The sequence below is a fragment of the Triturus cristatus genome, chromosome 12 (genome assembly GCF_964204655.1).
Source record: "Triturus cristatus chromosome 12, aTriCri1.1, whole genome shotgun sequence".
Classification (NCBI taxonomy): domain Eukaryota; kingdom Metazoa; phylum Chordata; class Amphibia; order Caudata; family Salamandridae; genus Triturus; species Triturus cristatus.
The window spans coordinates 611,471,958-611,489,527 of NC_140595.1; the positions used below are offsets into that span (position 1 = coordinate 611,471,958).

At 43.7% G+C, this 17,570-nt stretch overlaps 1 protein-coding gene across 4 annotated transcripts in view; it reads left to right on the top strand.

Moving 5' to 3' along the window:
• The window catches only part of FANCA (FA complementation group A), a 1,007,136-nt gene that overhangs the window by 98,052 nt on the left and 891,514 nt on the right, over nucleotides 1–17,570 (top strand). For all 4 annotated transcript variants that reach the window (XM_085637706.1, XM_085637704.1, XM_085637705.1 and 1 more), the window contains exons 2-3: nucleotides 3,139–3,251; nucleotides 6,959–7,055. In XM_085637706.1, the coding sequence (XP_085493832.1) occupies nucleotides 3,139–3,251; nucleotides 6,959–7,055 (210 nt within the window). The remainder of the gene's footprint in view (nucleotides 1–3,138; nucleotides 3,252–6,958; nucleotides 7,056–17,570) is intronic.

Here is a 17,570-nt window from a genome sequence, read left to right on the forward strand (position 1 = left end):
TTGTGTCCCGCGTGTGCAGCCAAGTCCTCCGGCAGTGCAACAGGTCAGCCGCCGATGCCCTGGATCAGCGCTTCCGCCGCGTCTTCGTTCGGCGTGCCTGCCCAGACAGGGCATGTGCATGCGCCTGAACTCCTCTTTCTCCTCAGGAGCCGCCTGCCATGCTAATCGGATATAAAATAAATAATGTGAGGTGAATTTGGAAAAGTTCATTGCGGCCTTTCCCAGAACCGAACCTGTGTTCAGACATCCTCATCCACCAACTGTCGCGGGGACCTGTGGGGCGCTCTCTACAGGTCTGAAGGGAAGCCCCTGCTTCCCATGACCAGAAACTGGGAACTCGCACAATATGTCCTGTGAAGGCCATTTATTTTGGCCCCAGCAGACTCTTGGCTTCCGTTCCCGCTCGGTGAGCTGTGCCAATGACAACACACACTTGCGATCTCCCAAAAACGACGGTACCGTGAAAGTACAACAAGCAATAATGGGCCATTCATGCCACTAATGTCTTAACGTGACCTCTCCTGGCATTAACGGGACTCAGTCTCTGGGGGGTGCATTGCTGGGATGTTTTCCAGCTCTGCCTGTGCTGCCCATAAAGTGGGTATGAAGTATCAATATCAGCCACAGTGCGTCCATTAGGGCGTTGGGGCGTAGCCCCCCCCGCCCGCAGCTCCCTCGGCGTCTTTGAACTTAAGTAAACGGAATCAGTTTACTTAAGTTCAAAGACGTCGAGGGAGAACTGACAATCATTTTAGTCAGCATGACGTCGGACCGCCCACCCGCTTCAGAGTCTGAAGGGGCTGGGTGGTCTGGCGTCATGTTGACTGACATGATTGTCAGACAGACCAGGGGCAACAGGCAGCAACACAAGTGCGCATGAGTAGGGAAGGTGAGCAAATTTTCGCGCCGTGCCCAGTCATGCGCATTAGTGTCTGCTCTGGCTGGCGCATGCCCATTAGGAGAGTGAGGGTTGAGCAAAGGCTCAAACCTCGGTCTCCTAATGGGCAAGCAGTAACCGTGCCCTAAGCCAATCCTGGCGCTGAGAGCCTGAGAGGGGATGTAGGCGCCAACGGAACGGACCCGAGGTGGCGCGGACCTGCTCAGGACCTCAGGTAGGATAAGGATTTTTTAAATTTCTTTTACCCTACCCCACCCGCGCCATCAACTTCATCAGGGATTGGAGGAAAAATCAATTCCAGTAATATTTTCGCTACACCTATTCGAATCATGGAGCTAAGGGTTTCTCTTGGGCTATTGTTAGTTTAATTTTTACCTCGTTGTTAGTAACTTTGGTGTGGCTCTGCGTGCATCTTTGCGCTTTATAGTAGAACACGGTCTTCACGTTTTTCCTAGTTGTCAGTAACTTAGGTGGAGCACTACGCGCTTTACAGCAGAAAAGGGTCTTCTAGTTTTTCCTGGTAACTGATGTGGATCTATGTGCCGCTATGTGATTTACAACAGAACGCAGTCAGGAAATGTATAGTGGCCCTGTTATAGTTAAAAACACTGGTATATACTGTGCCACTGCCGTGCAGGCATGTGAAAGAGGTTAAAAGAACAAAAAAAATGTTTTTCTTGTTTGGTTTACAAGCGCAGCAGAAGATAGCACAACATTTGAACAGCTGTTATGGAAGGATAGAGTGTGATGGTATGAATGACCATACATTTCTTGCCCGGGTTCTCAGAGTGTCAGGTGCAACAGGTCCCTAATGATGTTAAAGCCTTGTCACCTTAGTAATGCACAGAACCTTGGCAGTATCTCAGGTGAGACCGTGAGTAGTTAAAAGCAGCCCCTGCAGAGATGCTGTCTAAGACCTAGCACCACCCCCAGCCTTCCATCTCTTGGACAGTATGTCACCAACTAGATTGCGTGCAGAGACACTAGTGTGTTTAGGTAAGAGAATAAAAAAACGTACTTGTTGCATCGTTGAAATCTGCATGCTCAAATAACAACTTATTCAATGCACTAAGATCTAGGGGGTGATCTTTAATGTTTCTAAATATTTGAAGACTTCACATTCACTATTGCTTTCTATACCTTCTTCCTTTCTCTCCAATTCTTTATTAAAATTAGTTTTCAAATGTGTCACTTAACATAAGACCACTTCGAACTGCCCTTATATTAGTAGGGCTCACTTGCTTGCTAAGTAAAAGTCATCCCCAACTTTTAGGCCTCTCCACTTTGAAATGTCACCAGCCGCCCCTGTTAATATGTAGATCTACAGCGTAGGACAGCCCAGTGCAAGCTCCTCAGAGGCTTGGCATGACCCAGCAAGGTTAAATCTCCGCCGGCAGATGGCGCTGCAAAGCCGAAACTTTATGGCAGAATGAGAGGCAACATGTAGCGCCAAAGATTTGACATCGCAGCGAAACATTGCCTTTCCTAAAATGTGAGCGACTCCCAAGAAAATATCATTTTATAAGTGCCGTGATGGGGGCAAGGGCATTTTATGAAAAGAGAGAAAACACTGACATGCTACTTACTTTTCTATATATAGCTTCTCTGGCGACGTGTAAAAAACCCAAAACCTGCAAGCTGCGTGCGTGTAAACGCGCACTTCGTACTTATAGTTGTTGCTTAGGAGAAGCAAGGCTGGCAGTCACTGCGCCTCTTTTAGTGCCAGCCTTGCTTCTCGTAAGTAAGGACTGTAAGTACAAAGTGCGTGTTTACGCACTGCTTGCAGGTTTTGAAAACAGACATATAAAATGCTTTTGTTATTTACATGCCAATAACTCAAAGTCTCGCAAATGCGAGACCTATTGCATTGCAAATGCTTGTTCCTATAGTAACCATGTTTCCCTTTCGATGTATATAAAATCTACAGCTGTCTGTTTTTTTAAAATTTAAAAACTTTACTGCAAGCACGTTTAGGTAGTGGCATGTGCTGTTTCTATCTTTCTTTGTTTCTCTTTTTGTTTCTTTCTTTTTGTTTCTTTAATTCTTTCCTTGTTTCTTTCTTTCGTTCTTTCCTTGTTTCTTTCTTTTTTTTTATTTGTGTGGCACGTGCTTCCAATAAAAAAGTGCTTGTTTTATTGAGGGTTGTTTAAGGATATCATACACTAGAGAATGATGCAGGTTGTGCTTTTCGACGAATATTCTTGTTCTGAGCGTGACTGATATTGTTGTGTGTCCCCTAGCGGGCAGAGCCAGCAAGCGGAAGATTGAAGGTGCTAGCGACACCCAGAGGCTTCAAGAATCTGCCGTCTACTTGCTGAACAGTCACCAGGACCTGAGTGACCTCCTAGATGAGGTGAGGATTGTCCTCTCACAGCCCCTCTCCCTGCAGATCCGCCTCCCATGCAACCAAACGGACCACTTCCCAACATATAGGCATGCGCCCCCACTGCAGAACACCAGGAGCTTTGAGATATTCATAGATGGTTTGCTGCCCAAGCTTTTTCAAAACAGAGGGTGGTTTCTCTAACCTTGGCTCTCCACACCAGAAGATGACTAAGCCAGTAGTAAAACCTTCAGCACCATACAAACCCATAAATAATTAATATAACCTGACAAATCTCAGCAACGTTATCTATTCAGTAGAGAATTTCCCCCAAATCAGCCCATTCAGCATGTCCTGGGATCATAACTCTACACGATTTTAACTTACTTTTCTTGTTTCAGACAATCCGTGACTCAATATTAGTATCCTGGCGCTTGAAGCCAGCACATCATTTATTTGGTAAATCATAAATAGGGTGATTTCATAGCAGCATGCATCTTTAATTACATATCTTTCACATAACACCATACAGTATACACTATACAAAACATACATGTTGGAACACAGCACTGATTTAATGTGTAGTTGGGTATCACATGCTCATAGCAACACTGTTCATCAAGGCAGACCAGACACTGCCCTAAAATAGAACACATTTAGGTGTAAACCTGAGCATACATGCATCACACATACCGATTGTGACGTTAACTAGCGATTGGGGCACTAACAGCTGCCCCCTATCACCCATATCTGCCAGGAACGGGTCGTGGCCGAGAATACATGTAAGGGACTTGGTAAAACTCTCCTCTATTGTGTGCCAGTCTCTCAACACATTAAATCTGACGCATACACTTAAGAGAGTGAAGGACATTCTGATCGACTCGGACTGCACATTTCCGTAAACACAATCCGACTCCTGTCTGCAAAAGAAACCCTAGCACTGTTTGGAAGGTCATCCTTCGAACACCAAAGACTGTTGCAAAGTTGCAAATGATGTGCTATATACATGTCAAATAACGACAACTTGGATGATTATTATCTGCGTCTTTTAGTTGCTCCAGCGACTTGTTTCTCTAGAAGAGAGGCAGAATAGCATTGCCATTTTCTGTAAAGAAAAATTAGGGTGTTCTTAACCACACAACCTGGATTTGTTATAACTCTGTGTGATTACCAATTGAATATAATGCTACCTTTACCTATAAGCATTCTATTCAATTGGTAATCACAACTTTGAAATCATACTAATACCCCAATTCCATCAGAGCAGCTTTGCGACACTGCTTTTTCACTCCAAGCACCCTGTTTTTAGGATCGCCTTCCACTGTCCCTTCAATCTCTTTCCAATCACTTGATGTTTAGGAAACTTCTTAAAACACTGCAGTTTACCTAACCAGCTTTTTCCCCATCTAATGTTTCAGATTGATCTTGCCTAACCTAGCACCAAGAAACCTACGGGTGTTAAGCCACTCTCTAAATCCTAATCTAAATGTAATCTACCCTGTTTCTGCTAGACAACATGCTTTGACATGTTTTAAAACTGTATCTGTTTTGTTAAACACATAAAATTACTCCCGAAATGGGAAAAAAGTAGTGTTAAATATACCCGTTGCCTTAAATATCCTTAATAAAAGTTAGTTTTAAAAGCTACATTGGTGTTATATTTGAGATCTAAATATCAGAATGATAAAAATAATCACCCATTGAATTCCTGTAATAAGCAATAGGAAATCTAATATATTGGAAAAAACTGCAGCTGGTGTTTATTGTAAGGTTGGTCTTAACTCCTTGTTTATTCTGAAATAATCACCACCAAATAATCAAAGCTGTGGCATTCCAAATGAATCTAAGAAATTCTTGAGGATATTTAAGAAAGTAATTTTCTTGACAATTAGATGTATTTGTATATTTAAAGAAAAGGAATTTGTATAAAAGATAGTCTTTCTTTGTAGAAATACAGTGTTTTAGAAACATTGTGTATGATGCCAAGAAAATATTAAAGAAAAACATTAAACTCATTTGTTAAGGTTCAGATCAGTGCCTCCATTTTTTCCACATAAACACATGTTGCCTTCTAGGATATAACTTTGTCAGAGTAAGAAAACTAAGATGTTATGCAAAAAAATAAAGCATCTACACAATCAATTTTCGTTCTGTTAGTTACACACTCGTATTTAGAAATGGGATTTACCTTAGTGGAATCCCAAAATTGTGCTTAAAAGGAATGTATCGAATGAATACAGTTGAAAGAAATGAAATTAAAGATATACATTTTACCTAGTTGAGAATATATGAATACGTTTTTGGCAGGTGAATAAAATGTGGACATTTCAGTAGCTAAAAGTTGCCACCCAAAAAATTAAGGTATTTATATGTGTACGTGCAAGAAAATGTTAGGATTCGTGTTTTCTGGCCTCTCAAAATAGAGCATGTTGTTTTTGTGAAACATTTAAAACCATGGCATTAAGAATGTAAGGTTTAGAGAACGCGGACGATACATTTCAAAGTTATTGATTATAAGCTTAATGATGTAAGACAATAGAAGTGTGGGTCTCAAAAAATAAACCACAATTGGTGTAAAACTGTAAGATTGTATATTCAAAATATGCTACTCCACAAGGTATTTGATGATATGTAGAGTTGTAGGATCTGAGAAGAAGAAAAGACAGGCATTGATACTGGGACTAGGAGAAGGCTGGCACCTTGAAGATTGAATTTTAAGAATACATAGAATTGCGAGTGCGAGACATTAAGCATCTGAGACTTCTAAAAAGTACAGTATGAGAGTCTAAAAATGCTGGTGGAGCAACTTTTCCTTGAGTTCTGTCATGGATCTAAAAGGTTGGCAAATCGATTTTTCCCATAAAAAAACGACAGAGGGTGTCACCGCCTCTGATGAAGTGAAGTGAAGAATGTACATCCAGGAAGTTGGTTGTATTTTTGTTGAGCTGACCGCGCAATCACCCTAAATTGAATGTGGCGTGCAGCAATTGTTTCCTTAGTTTCTCTGTCACATGAGAAGTATTCGGTCTGAATTGTTGTGACTCACGGAATCCAAGTCAGGGTGGGCCAGCTCTTCACAGGAGGTGGCACAGGTATCACAGATTCAACAGTGTTACCCCTTGGAGCAGATGGGACCTTCTGGTGCTGACAGTGTGTCACTTGGCTTAGCCTGCTGGGAAAAAACAGAAAAAGATGTGCGATGCATTATACATTGTGTAATAATTCTGACTATTACAGCGAGCGAGCTGATGTGAGACAAATTATGTTGAATCTCACTGGTGACGTGCTCCCCAAGCTCTTTCCAAGTGTAAGAGACCATGAACAATTTATAACAGTAAGACAGTGCTTTCAAGAAAAGGGTGAGCATTTTCAGTGTGAGAGATATAGAATGTAAAGCATTAATTCTGTGAGAGGTAGAACCTGTAGGGTATTAAAGAGTGTGAGACATAAAGAATATGCAGCATTAGGAATGCTGGTCTTAGCTCAGAGGAAGGGAAGGTCATGAGAAGGCAATGCTGGCTTTTATTTTTCGGCTTTTGTGGTTACTCAACTCCTCTGATGTTTAAGTTCCTGAGATTAGCTAACAAATGTAGGATTGCATAGTTAACAGTTTCCCCTGGAAAAAGATCGGGATTATTCTAAAGTAAAAGCAGCTTAAATAATGGTATATATTCTTATTTTGAAAAATGTTCCTGCGCCTTTTAATTGCCAGTACTCACAGGTATGTTCTTTGCTAGATTGAAAGTCCACCATGCAACAAGCTGGTCTGTCCAAACAAGTCATCGGATCCCAGATACTCCAAAACCCCTTCTGCATTCCCTGCTGCGTTTATTGGTGAGTGAAAACTGGGTATATTTACATTTGGTGTTAGATTCTGTTTCTAGAAATGTATGGTAAAAGCATTGTTATAACCAAAACGACATCAGAGAAGGATTCAGTGTTTTTTTTCTCCGATCCAACACTCTTCTTGTAGGAGGCCTCAGGCCAGATGTCCTCCTCAAGGGTACAATCAAAATATGTCAGCAAATATCTGAATGTGACATGCCGTAACTCCCATAAATAAGACAAAGTATAACATCACACTGTTTAATCACTGGCAAAGTAGACTACACCCAAATACTTCTGTTGAATGAAATTAACCTATTGAATTGAGTCGTAGGCATTGCTAACTATCGATAACCATAGTGTTGACTTGTATTTAAGTAGAGGCACTCAACCCGATGTCTATCATGCACATTTATTCATAAAACCTGCATACGGGCGACAGAAGACCTGAAATCAAAGAGTGCTGATGAGTGGCAGCCTCAATCTGCCTGGGTCTGCCTCCCTTGTTCTCACCTGCACGTCCAAGGGAATCACAGGGAAGACATGTCGTGGTGGGTGCGTCAGAAATCATGCAAATGCCAGCCAACGCTTCATCCCCCCAAAACCAAATAATAGTGGCTATCTGGGAATAACTGAAATCCGGCTGTACTACTGGGCCTCCCAACTGAGCCTAATTAACAATTGTCTCTTTTGCCATAGAAATTACTCATCTGTAAGGCTAAAGCTAGATCCCCTGGAGCCATGAGACCTACATGCCATGCTCTAAGAACCGTCAGCCCCAATGCCCCGCCACCCGTTACAAAAACACCTTTCATATGCTGGAATGAGGCCTTGAGGCAAATTGAATAGCAGGATCATCTGACAAATTTCTTTGTGGCATGAGACATGTCTCCCCCAGGTAGCCGGATTGAAGGGATTTCTCTCTTTTGACCTTATTGTGATTGTCCTTTTTCGTGAGTGTCAAACTGTGACTGGCTAGGCAGTAACTCAGTGTTGGGCCTTCAGCATCTTCTTGAGACCATATGACATTCCGTGAATGTCCTTTTTTATGTGTATTTGGCTGTGACTTTTAATAGGCAATAACTCAGTATTGGGTCTTCAGCATCTTCTTGAGACCACATGGCACCCAGTACCACCAGGAATGCATCTACTTGATTTTAATGTACAACATGGGATCAAAATAAGCACATTTCTTAGATTCTGTAATTCCTGACAGAATGGTTCTAGATGCTGATTGGCATTTCTTTGGCCACTTGTGTTCATGTGCCTACTTGGCTAGGTATCGAAATACCACTGAGGCTGGTAAAGTCTAGAGGGCGAGTGCTCACAATAACTGGCCATCCCAATAATGATGGACAAAACGATCTCTCAGTAGCGGAGATGTAGGCAAGAGCCTTTACTTTCTTTCTCATGATCATGATGCATGATATCCAGAGAGAACGTGGCTGAAAATCTTGAGGGGAGGCTCTCATGTTGCAACGCTGAGTATCAGATTTACATCATGAACAGCTTTGGAGACCTTGACAAATGTGTTGTTGTGTGTTCCGCCAGTTATGTCATTGCTGTGCTGCAGTCAAAAGTAATTTAGACAGTTTGAGTGCCTTGGATGATGTGTCAAAATTATTCTTCATAGTGCCACAGTTGCAGGGCACAAACCATCGTCAAGGCTTTTATACCAGAAGAGGTTTAGATTACTTGCAAACGTGGTGATTCTCCGGGACCTCTCTTCCAGTTCCTTGATAACATTTGTAATGTCAAGATTGGAAAAGAAGTTTGCATCATTTACCTGGCTGATCTTGTCTAGAATGCGTGGAGTGAGATGCATCTACCTCTCAATAACCAGATGGTGCATATTGACGCATATGTGAATTTTGACTCCAGATTGATATTTAAGCAGTTGACCTATGTGTGAAACCAAAGACATAGGTCCCTTCCACAGTTTTTTGTTTTTTTAAAATAACTAAGTCTTCGTGTTTCCTTTAATTTTATCGGCAAGGCACTGCCCACACAGTGAGACACTGTGCACCTAATTATTTATATGTATTGAACACATTAATTAACTCCGGCTGCTTTTCCCACCCTTTTCCGGTTCAGGGAAGACCTGGCTTGGCAGTTCGGGCTGGACTGTTCCCATGAGGCACAGGGTCAAGACATTTGCATATTGCTGGGTCTGAACTGAGGTAGCGAAGTGAGCTAAAGAATGATGATGGATTCAACCCAGATCTGTGACTGGGGGTGAGTGTCTGAAAAGTTTCAGCGCTCCGTCCATAATCTCCTTGTGTTTGCTCTGCTTTTACCACCCTCCCCAGTGTGGTTCTAAACGTGACTTAAGGCATTAACAAACAACCTCATGAATCCCTCATCACTCCCCACTAAGGCCTACCACCTGGGAGGCCAGATTTTCTTGTATTCCCACCTGTATTCTGGGCTTTGTAAACAGTTTTCTGTTGAACAATTGTCCATTCCTCTGAACCATTCTGTCAGTGTGGGAGGATCAGTACTACTCCATTTCAACGAGATTTCTCGCTTAGCCACTAGGAGTCCCACCCTCATGAGAACCTGGGAGCCCACTGCACCCTCCCAGTTGCCCAGAATACCCATTATTTCTACTTTGAGCACTAATGTCACTGGGTGCCCCGCAGCCCCTTCTAGATTGTGATGTATTTGATGCCCGTAGAGATCATTAGGCATTTCCATATGATGTATACAAAGGTGCCACGTGGGCTCTTACATCATGGACAATTGCCATAATCTAGTTGGGGAAAAGTAAATCATATGGAGATACTTGAGTTGAGTGAGCCTAAGACGCGAAGAAATGAGTCTATTTTGTAAAATATTTTTTGGTCCTAATGAAACCCAGCTAATGGAATCTACTGGCTGAAACATGAAGACCCTTTTTTTGGATACATGAGCTAAATCCAAACTCGCAAGGTATCCGCCTTCATTTATTTTTAACCCTGCCATAGGGCCCTGTTATTAAATTTACTGTCTTGTTGAAGAGGACCCTATAGACAGTTTTAAACCACTACACTCGCCTCACCACCAAAAAAACTGCTCCGCTGTAGTTCAGGCGTCGTAGCACACCCAAGGTGCACTCGGCGCATTGGGTGGGAAGCATGCCACCAACTAGGTTGGTGGATGAGGGTTCTTTTAAAAAGCCAAATGGTTTTATTTTTTGACACAAACTGATCATTCCTTTGTTCGCCAGTCCGTGTTGATACTCTGATTAACCAGGGAAATTAGTACTTCCAACGTATTTGAGCCTACATGCATATTTAACCACAAAGGTACTGTTGCATGAAATTCTCTTGTTAATCTTGTGTATTTCTTAACATCTGCTTCAAAGACTTCAGCATTGGTACCATACTTACATTCTGTCTTTTGTAGCCTTTCTTTATTCTGAAATATTTGTATTTATAAAGTTTAAAAAAACATAGGGTAAATTAAGGCGATATTGCCTAGTGCTACTATGCCCTCTTGTACACCAGTTACTCACTGGTGAGATAAAAGTTTAACAGAAGCTTCCGCTTACTTCAGGTTTTGCCATGTGGTTCCAATCTCAAGACTGGCATATCTTTCCATTATATGATCCATGATAGCACGTGTCGGCTGCGAGAAGACAAAGCTTTAAGAAATGTCCATTATCTAACCCTAAAAAATCATGAGAAGGGTTTAATATTTTGGTTTTCATTCAGCCTGTTGTGATTTAATATTAGATCACACCTCTTAGCTAGGTAATAAACTCATTAAGATTTTCAAATCGGTCTGGCAGGCGATTTTTGTTTTTGTTAAAGTTCCAGATTCTGTCTACCCAATGAAAATTGATAGGAGGTCTATAAGAAATTATCAATTTTTTTTGTTGCGGGCCACCAATTTGTGCTTGTTGTGGTTTGCTGGTTCTGGAACTCTGCATCCTTTACCACTGTTAAACATTAGTAAAGTATCTGTGCTTTCCTCCAAAACATGTGCTGTACATTGGCACACCCTATAATGAGGCCTATTTAGCTTTCATTGTAAATAGCAACTAAAGTGAACCTATGGCATGGAATGTTAATTGTCCTGTTGGCTGTAGTGTGTACTTACACTACGCATATATGACAGAAAAATATGTCTACTAGGAGTACAGCTGAGCTCTGGCAGGGCTGCAGTTTACATGCACTGCAGTGATGCATGGCAGGGAAGAATGGCTTCTCCTATTCATTCTGAGGGTCCTTCCAGAAAGCCAGGCTCCAGTCACTGTAGGGGAAGAAACAGTTTTGACCCTATCAGGTGGGTGGAGAGTTCATCTGAATAGGGGAGCAGCTTAGGAGCCAACTGATGGCAACTGGGTTTCATCCTCTTAAAACAAGGGCTCCTAGGTAATATTATAGTTAGGCAAATACGAAGTGCTACAAAAGGAGGTGGATGGTCTGTGAGAAAATAGTTATAACTGTTAGAATTTCTCCAATCACTGGCTAGTTCACAGCATAAATCTGGCATCTCCACACCTCAGGAGATTCCTGGGCCTGGGAACATTCCATCGGAAGAATCCGCCTTGCTGGAAGAAGGCTCCTGTTCTAAGAAGATTACTCTTTAGGACTTTTAACTCTTGCTGACAGACAGGGACTGGAATTTGCTTTGCAGGGATCAAGTTGTTGGCCTCCTGTTTTCTTGTTTCAGGGACAAAAAACAGAAGGACTCCTAATCCCAAGAAGGCTCAGTTCAACACTTAAGACTGAACTCTATAGGAGGCCATGCTGGAGAGCGACCTGATGTCTAGAAGCTTGCCCAGAGGAGCTGGGTGCTACAGTACTGGCCAGAAGAAAGTTTCCCAGAACTTTGAAAAAGTTGGGACTTAGTTGTATTATCAACCTATGGGGAATTGGGACAAGGAGCTGAAGAGTGCCAAGGCAGGTCGCTCCAAGGTGGCTAGAATATCAGGTTTGTCCTGCTCTCAGCTTTTTTTCTCATGGAAATTGGTTCAGTGGGATCTCACGGCGAGGATTTGTGGCCTTGTTGGAGCCCTGCCTGGCTATAGCTTCCAGCCTTGCCCCACTAGAGGATTTCGAATTTAAAAAAAGTGACAAAATTGGAAGGTGACGCAGGAAATCCATCCGACCCACAAAGTGTCCCTGCTTGTTTTGGGGTCAAAATCAATGACCTCAGCAGGAGCTCAACAAAAAAGTATCTGAATTCCTGGGACCCTCACTGGTCTTTTCCCTGCAGAAAGAGTTCAACTTTCCATAGAAAAGAATATGTCTGACGGTAAAAACTTTGACTGGTACAATCCACTTGAGATATCTGATATCTACCCTGTCACATTCGGGCTGAAATTGCGTCGATGTCCCAGTCAGCCGCAAATGGTTACTTCTCTGGAAATTTGTGTGCCTCTTGTGCCATATCTGCCAGGGGTTTAGCGGAGATTCTCTGAGTCCAAATTGTGTTTTGACCTAACCAGAGACGGTTTGTTAAATTGGTAGGGGGTACCCTATTCTCTTTCTCTCACAGGGATGGGAGATGTCTTCATAATATGAGGGGTAGCCAAGGGATAGGTTTTCCTATTACCAGAGATCTTCGACCCATAAAGAGGGGCTTTAGTAAACTGATAATTTACAGGTTATGCTCTAATTGATTTAATCACCTGAGTCCGGTGGCTCAGTGGACTAATGCATCCACTGCAAGGAACTAGGTTTTTAGGTCTCGCCTGGCGTTGGAGCACACATGCGCTCCTCGCCTGCGAGAGCTATAGTCAACAAGGCAGTTTCAAGAAGGGGACTCAAAGCCTCGCCCCTCCTTTTCATTGGGTAGCATCAGCGTTTATGTTAAACGCTGGCTTCCAATTGAAAAGGAGGGTTTTCGGTTGCCGCCCTTTTGCCTTTTTGGACGGCCCCCAAGGACTCAGTCGCCTGCATTACGGCTGTCGTGACGAAGTTTCTTATCAGAAGCTTCGTCACGCTGCCTTGTTCGCGCCAGTCCAGCTAATGAGCCGCTTTTATTCAGTGTAAACAGTGGGGAGAAGCTAGCAATAACACTGTGGTGAAAATATCCCTGGTGTGTGCTCCCTCCCCCCCCCCCAACGCAGAGCCATGCCCCATCACGCCAGAGTAAAACCTTAAAGGCGTGCCGGATTTATTTTCACTTCAAAGAGCCTCAGATTTCCACAAGATCCTGTTTTTTCGGCTTTATAACGAATAAATGCCGGGATATGGTTACTTTAGATTCCGATTCGTCAGTCCCACGTTATGGGCTGGCCTAGATGTCCTGCCCAGCTGGGCTGGTGCCAGTCACGTGCCCACACCGGTCCTCGCAGTGTCTGAACCGCGGACAGAGCCACAGCCACTGGCCTTCATAGGGGCTCTGGACACGACACAGCGGGCTAAGTGCCCGCTGTGGTGGTGCGTGTGTAGCTTGGGGCCTTGGCACGTGACAGAGCCCACAGAACCTGCCCAGCAGAGGTACCCGAGGCAGCCAAAGTGGCATGCTGGGAGCAGACATCCCACCCCCCTCGGCTTAGGACGCCCCCTGTCTGGGAATTCATCATTCGAGTCCCATCCGTGGGTGACCCCACCCCTCCGGCCTGCCAAGAATGTGTCCAACCTGTCCAGTCTCACTCTCTGGAGACTGTCTCACGACTGCTTGGTTTTCCCGGACTCGAGACTGCAAAGCAGTCTTATAACTGAAACCCATACATGTATTCACCAGTGCAAGCCCGGGGCCTGCAGAGTGATGTGTAAATGCTTTATAGCATTCTCTGCAGTGACGTGGTAACGAATGCAGTGGCCGAGATGGTGTGTGACGGCCCCAGTGCAGGGAAGGACATGCCCCCCCCAGGTGTTTCAACTGTAAGATACAACAATAATCTTATTTCGGCAGGCCCTTCAGAACTCAGGGCCTCTGTGCCACTGCACCTGCAGCACCCCTGGAAGCTGCGGCCCTGTACGAATGGCTCAATGGATTCAGTTCAGGGGTTTGCCAAGGATTCTATTAATCTTTTTAAAATTACATTTGCTCCTTAACCCTCAGTGCTAAAACTGTTTTCATGAGAGGTAGTCATAAAGTTACTTATTAAAAAAAAACGGAAGTTCTTAATTTTTTTTAAGGGCGTGTCCTCTGCATTTGCAACACAATTAAAACAAAACTCCGCCACACGTTGATTCGACATTGAGCGCCGCTGAACAGTCAACAATCTTGAGCCCAAGATGTTGAACCATCTTTGTGAGGTGTATCCCGTTGTACAGACCTGCCCATGTGCATGTTAAAATACGTCTGCGCGTCATGCTTAAAATACTGATGGTATACGACTCCTGTTGTTATGCTTTGTAGCGCTCTCTCAAGCTGGGCTCCCGCACCGCACTTATCTGGGATGCGTGTAGTAGTTTAGATGTGTGCAGTTGGTGTTGGGTAATGTGACAGTAACGCGAGTTTCATCCATAACGGGTGCCTGTGGTGTGTTGTGTGCGTGGGTGGCTGTGTTGCTGGTTTACCTCTGGTTTTGTGGTCGGTTACTCTGCTGCTTGTTTTTGTAGTCCGGTATCTCTAGCCAGGTGTGTTGTCACAGTGCAGTGTGGTGCCTGTGTGAAAACACGAGAGCTGGGGGAAAAGTCGAGGTGGGCTCTTAATGTACATGAGAACACAACGGAAGGCAGAGCAGCCAATCAGATTTGTGAAATCCCAAACTCCCCCTTTTTGCACAGAGAACAGACGGGGAGGTCGTGGGGGGGGGGCAGACGAGTCCTTCTTTGGGCAGTCTGCCACTTCATCGGTCCACCTGAGGCTTCACAGCTGGAAGTGACATTTTAAACACACCTCAGTATGTGGACGCCTTTACTACCCGTTTGTGGCTGCTTTGTAAACTTTTTCTGTCGCTAAGAATCTGTAACAAGCATTTGCAATGCAATAGGTCTTGCATTTACACAAGTTTAAGCTATTGTAAATGACAATTCCTTTTATTTATGTTTTAAAAACAAAAATAAAAGTCATTGTTATGTGCAATGTCAATAGCTCAAACAAGCGTATATGCGAGTCCTATTGCATTGCAAATGCTTGTTGTTCGTGGTCACAGGTTCTATTCTCGGCTGGTGCACTCAGCCTTTCATCCTTCGGAGGTCAGTAAAATGATCACCATTGAGTTGGGAAACAATAATTATACACTCCTGGGTGACCATGCACTTTACAAATATAAATGTTCATATATTAAGCTATGTTTAACAGAACCGAAATCTTAACAAAAGCTGCTGATAAAGTTTTCAGAATGTAAGTATCTGACGCTCGCATGGATTACGTTGGATTCAGGCACATGATTCAAACTCCAGAGTCAAATAGACTTCCATAAATGTTTCAGAGTAAGAAGATAAAAGCTTTGCAAACTCCATCACCCAACTGGCTGTGTTTACTCATTGGTTAGCCTAGTTTGATCTAGATTTCTTCTTTTGTCATTCATTTGTATCAAAATGCCTTTTCCTGTTGTTTCTTATTGAACAATGTTTCTTATTGAGCAGGTAAATGCCGTCTTTACCTCTTGAAACCCTTTTCTGATCTTTTTCTATTTTCTTCAGCATTTTCCTCATCAGATATACATGGGAGATCCAAACATTAACAAACTTATTTTTAAGCTGAAGACAGATCCTTTTAAAAACATCTATTTGTTTTGTATCTTTAGCTTGCTTTTACAATGTTTTAGAAATCTGTCTTGAGCAGTAAGTGGATATTATACATTATTCATGGTGGGTTATATATGTAAGTAAATACCATATTGTTTCAGTTCATTAAAAACCTTATACAATAAAATATAATAAATGATTACATTCATAATATATCAATTTAAAACGTAGTTAAAACTGATACACAGGTAGAAATGAGGGTGGATTACCCCTGTCAATCATCCCGTCACATTTAATTGCTTCTCATTGCAATACTTTCTCACCTCTTGGTTGCCACATCTAAGAGTTTTGTAATATAGCCTCCAAAGCATAATAAAGTTGCCTCTGCAGTTGTTCCTATGCTCTCCTTCTTAACAATCAGCTTTAGGTACCTTCAACGAAGGTCAAGCAGTTCAGGGCATTGGCAGAAGTTATGTTCCAGTGTTTTCTCATTCACCTTACAGAGCAGACACATGTTGCTAAGTCTCTATGGGGTTTTCCATGTTCTGTCAAATAGACTAAAGGGGAGATTAAAAAGTATTGTTTTTCCCCTTTCCAATTCATGTTAAAATCCATTTATGGTTGATTGTGCAAGGTCTAAATTTTAAAGGTATACCTCGATTTTTCGTAGTTGGGCTGCTTCTCCAAATATATTAGACAGTAGGATAATGTTATTGCATGTTTAAACAATACCTTTTGTGCAGTTCTATTAATTTTATATAGGTTGTTTAAAATTGGGAATTTATGTTTTGCTAGATTTTTTAGGTCTCGCCTAGCGTTGCAGCGTGTATGCGGTGCTCGCTCTGCGAGACATATATTGTGGTAGAGGAGATTTCAGAAGGGGACTTGAAGCCCCGCCCGTTATTTTCATTGGCATGCATCATCCTTTATGTTAAACGGTGGCCTCCGATTGAAAATTAGGCTTCTTTGTTACCGCCCTGTCTCCTTTTGGGACGGCCCATCCGGATTGGATCGTGTGCTTGATGGCTGTCGTGAGGGTATTTCTTAGCTAAAGGAGGCGTGTAATGAAGGATCATGTTTCCGAAGTCTTGTATTCTTCCGTTTCCTTGGTGTGTACGTCGTCACGTCGTGCTCTGCTCTGTCCATCGCGTATTCCCAGTTGCCTTTCTGAGTTCCAGATTCTGAGCGCAACACACTTGTAAGGGACGTGAGGAGGGAGGCAGCACGCGGAGGTCGGGCAGAGAGCGCCTTCCATGAGCTGCCTGCAGCGGGAGCAGCAGCAGCATGCGCAGCACGCCCAGTTACCTACCTAGCTGGACTGTCCACGCACATTAACCGGGATTGTTCACGTGTACAGGTTGGACTGTGGGATCCTTCCTCCGTGTTCTGCCGGGACACTTGCAGATCTTGTGAGGGCAGTTCAGTGTCTGCGTGCAGGAGCAACCCTGGCTGCAAGCTCGTGCCTTGGATTGTTGATTCGTGCACCTCTCCGGATGTGGCACAATTTAGAGGAGCTGGAGGTGCACGTGCTGCGGTTTGTGCACAGCAGTTACGCCGGTGTGATGTGATGGTCTATGCTGAGGGACCTGTGCGAGCTGCCCTCACTGTCTCTGGAGCGGAACATGAGTTACTGTGCACCCTCGCAGCCCTCCCACCACCTGCGGGTCTCGGAGACACGGTGCCTGCTCTGCACCGGGGGACAGGTCGGGTTCAGTGTGCACTGTGTGTTACGTGGGTGCATCGCTTCTCACCCTGCCATTCCTCCGCATCAAGTACAACCCACTATTGCAGAAAATGATGCATGCGGGGGGCACGGCATCTCTGAGGACGGAGCCCGGACTCGCTGGCTCGGCACGGGGATGCTCGCCTGGTTCTGTGGGTTCTGTGGGTTGTGTCTGGTGACTCTGGCGGGCGGAGCTCCAGCGGCCAGGCTGCCCCTTACAGA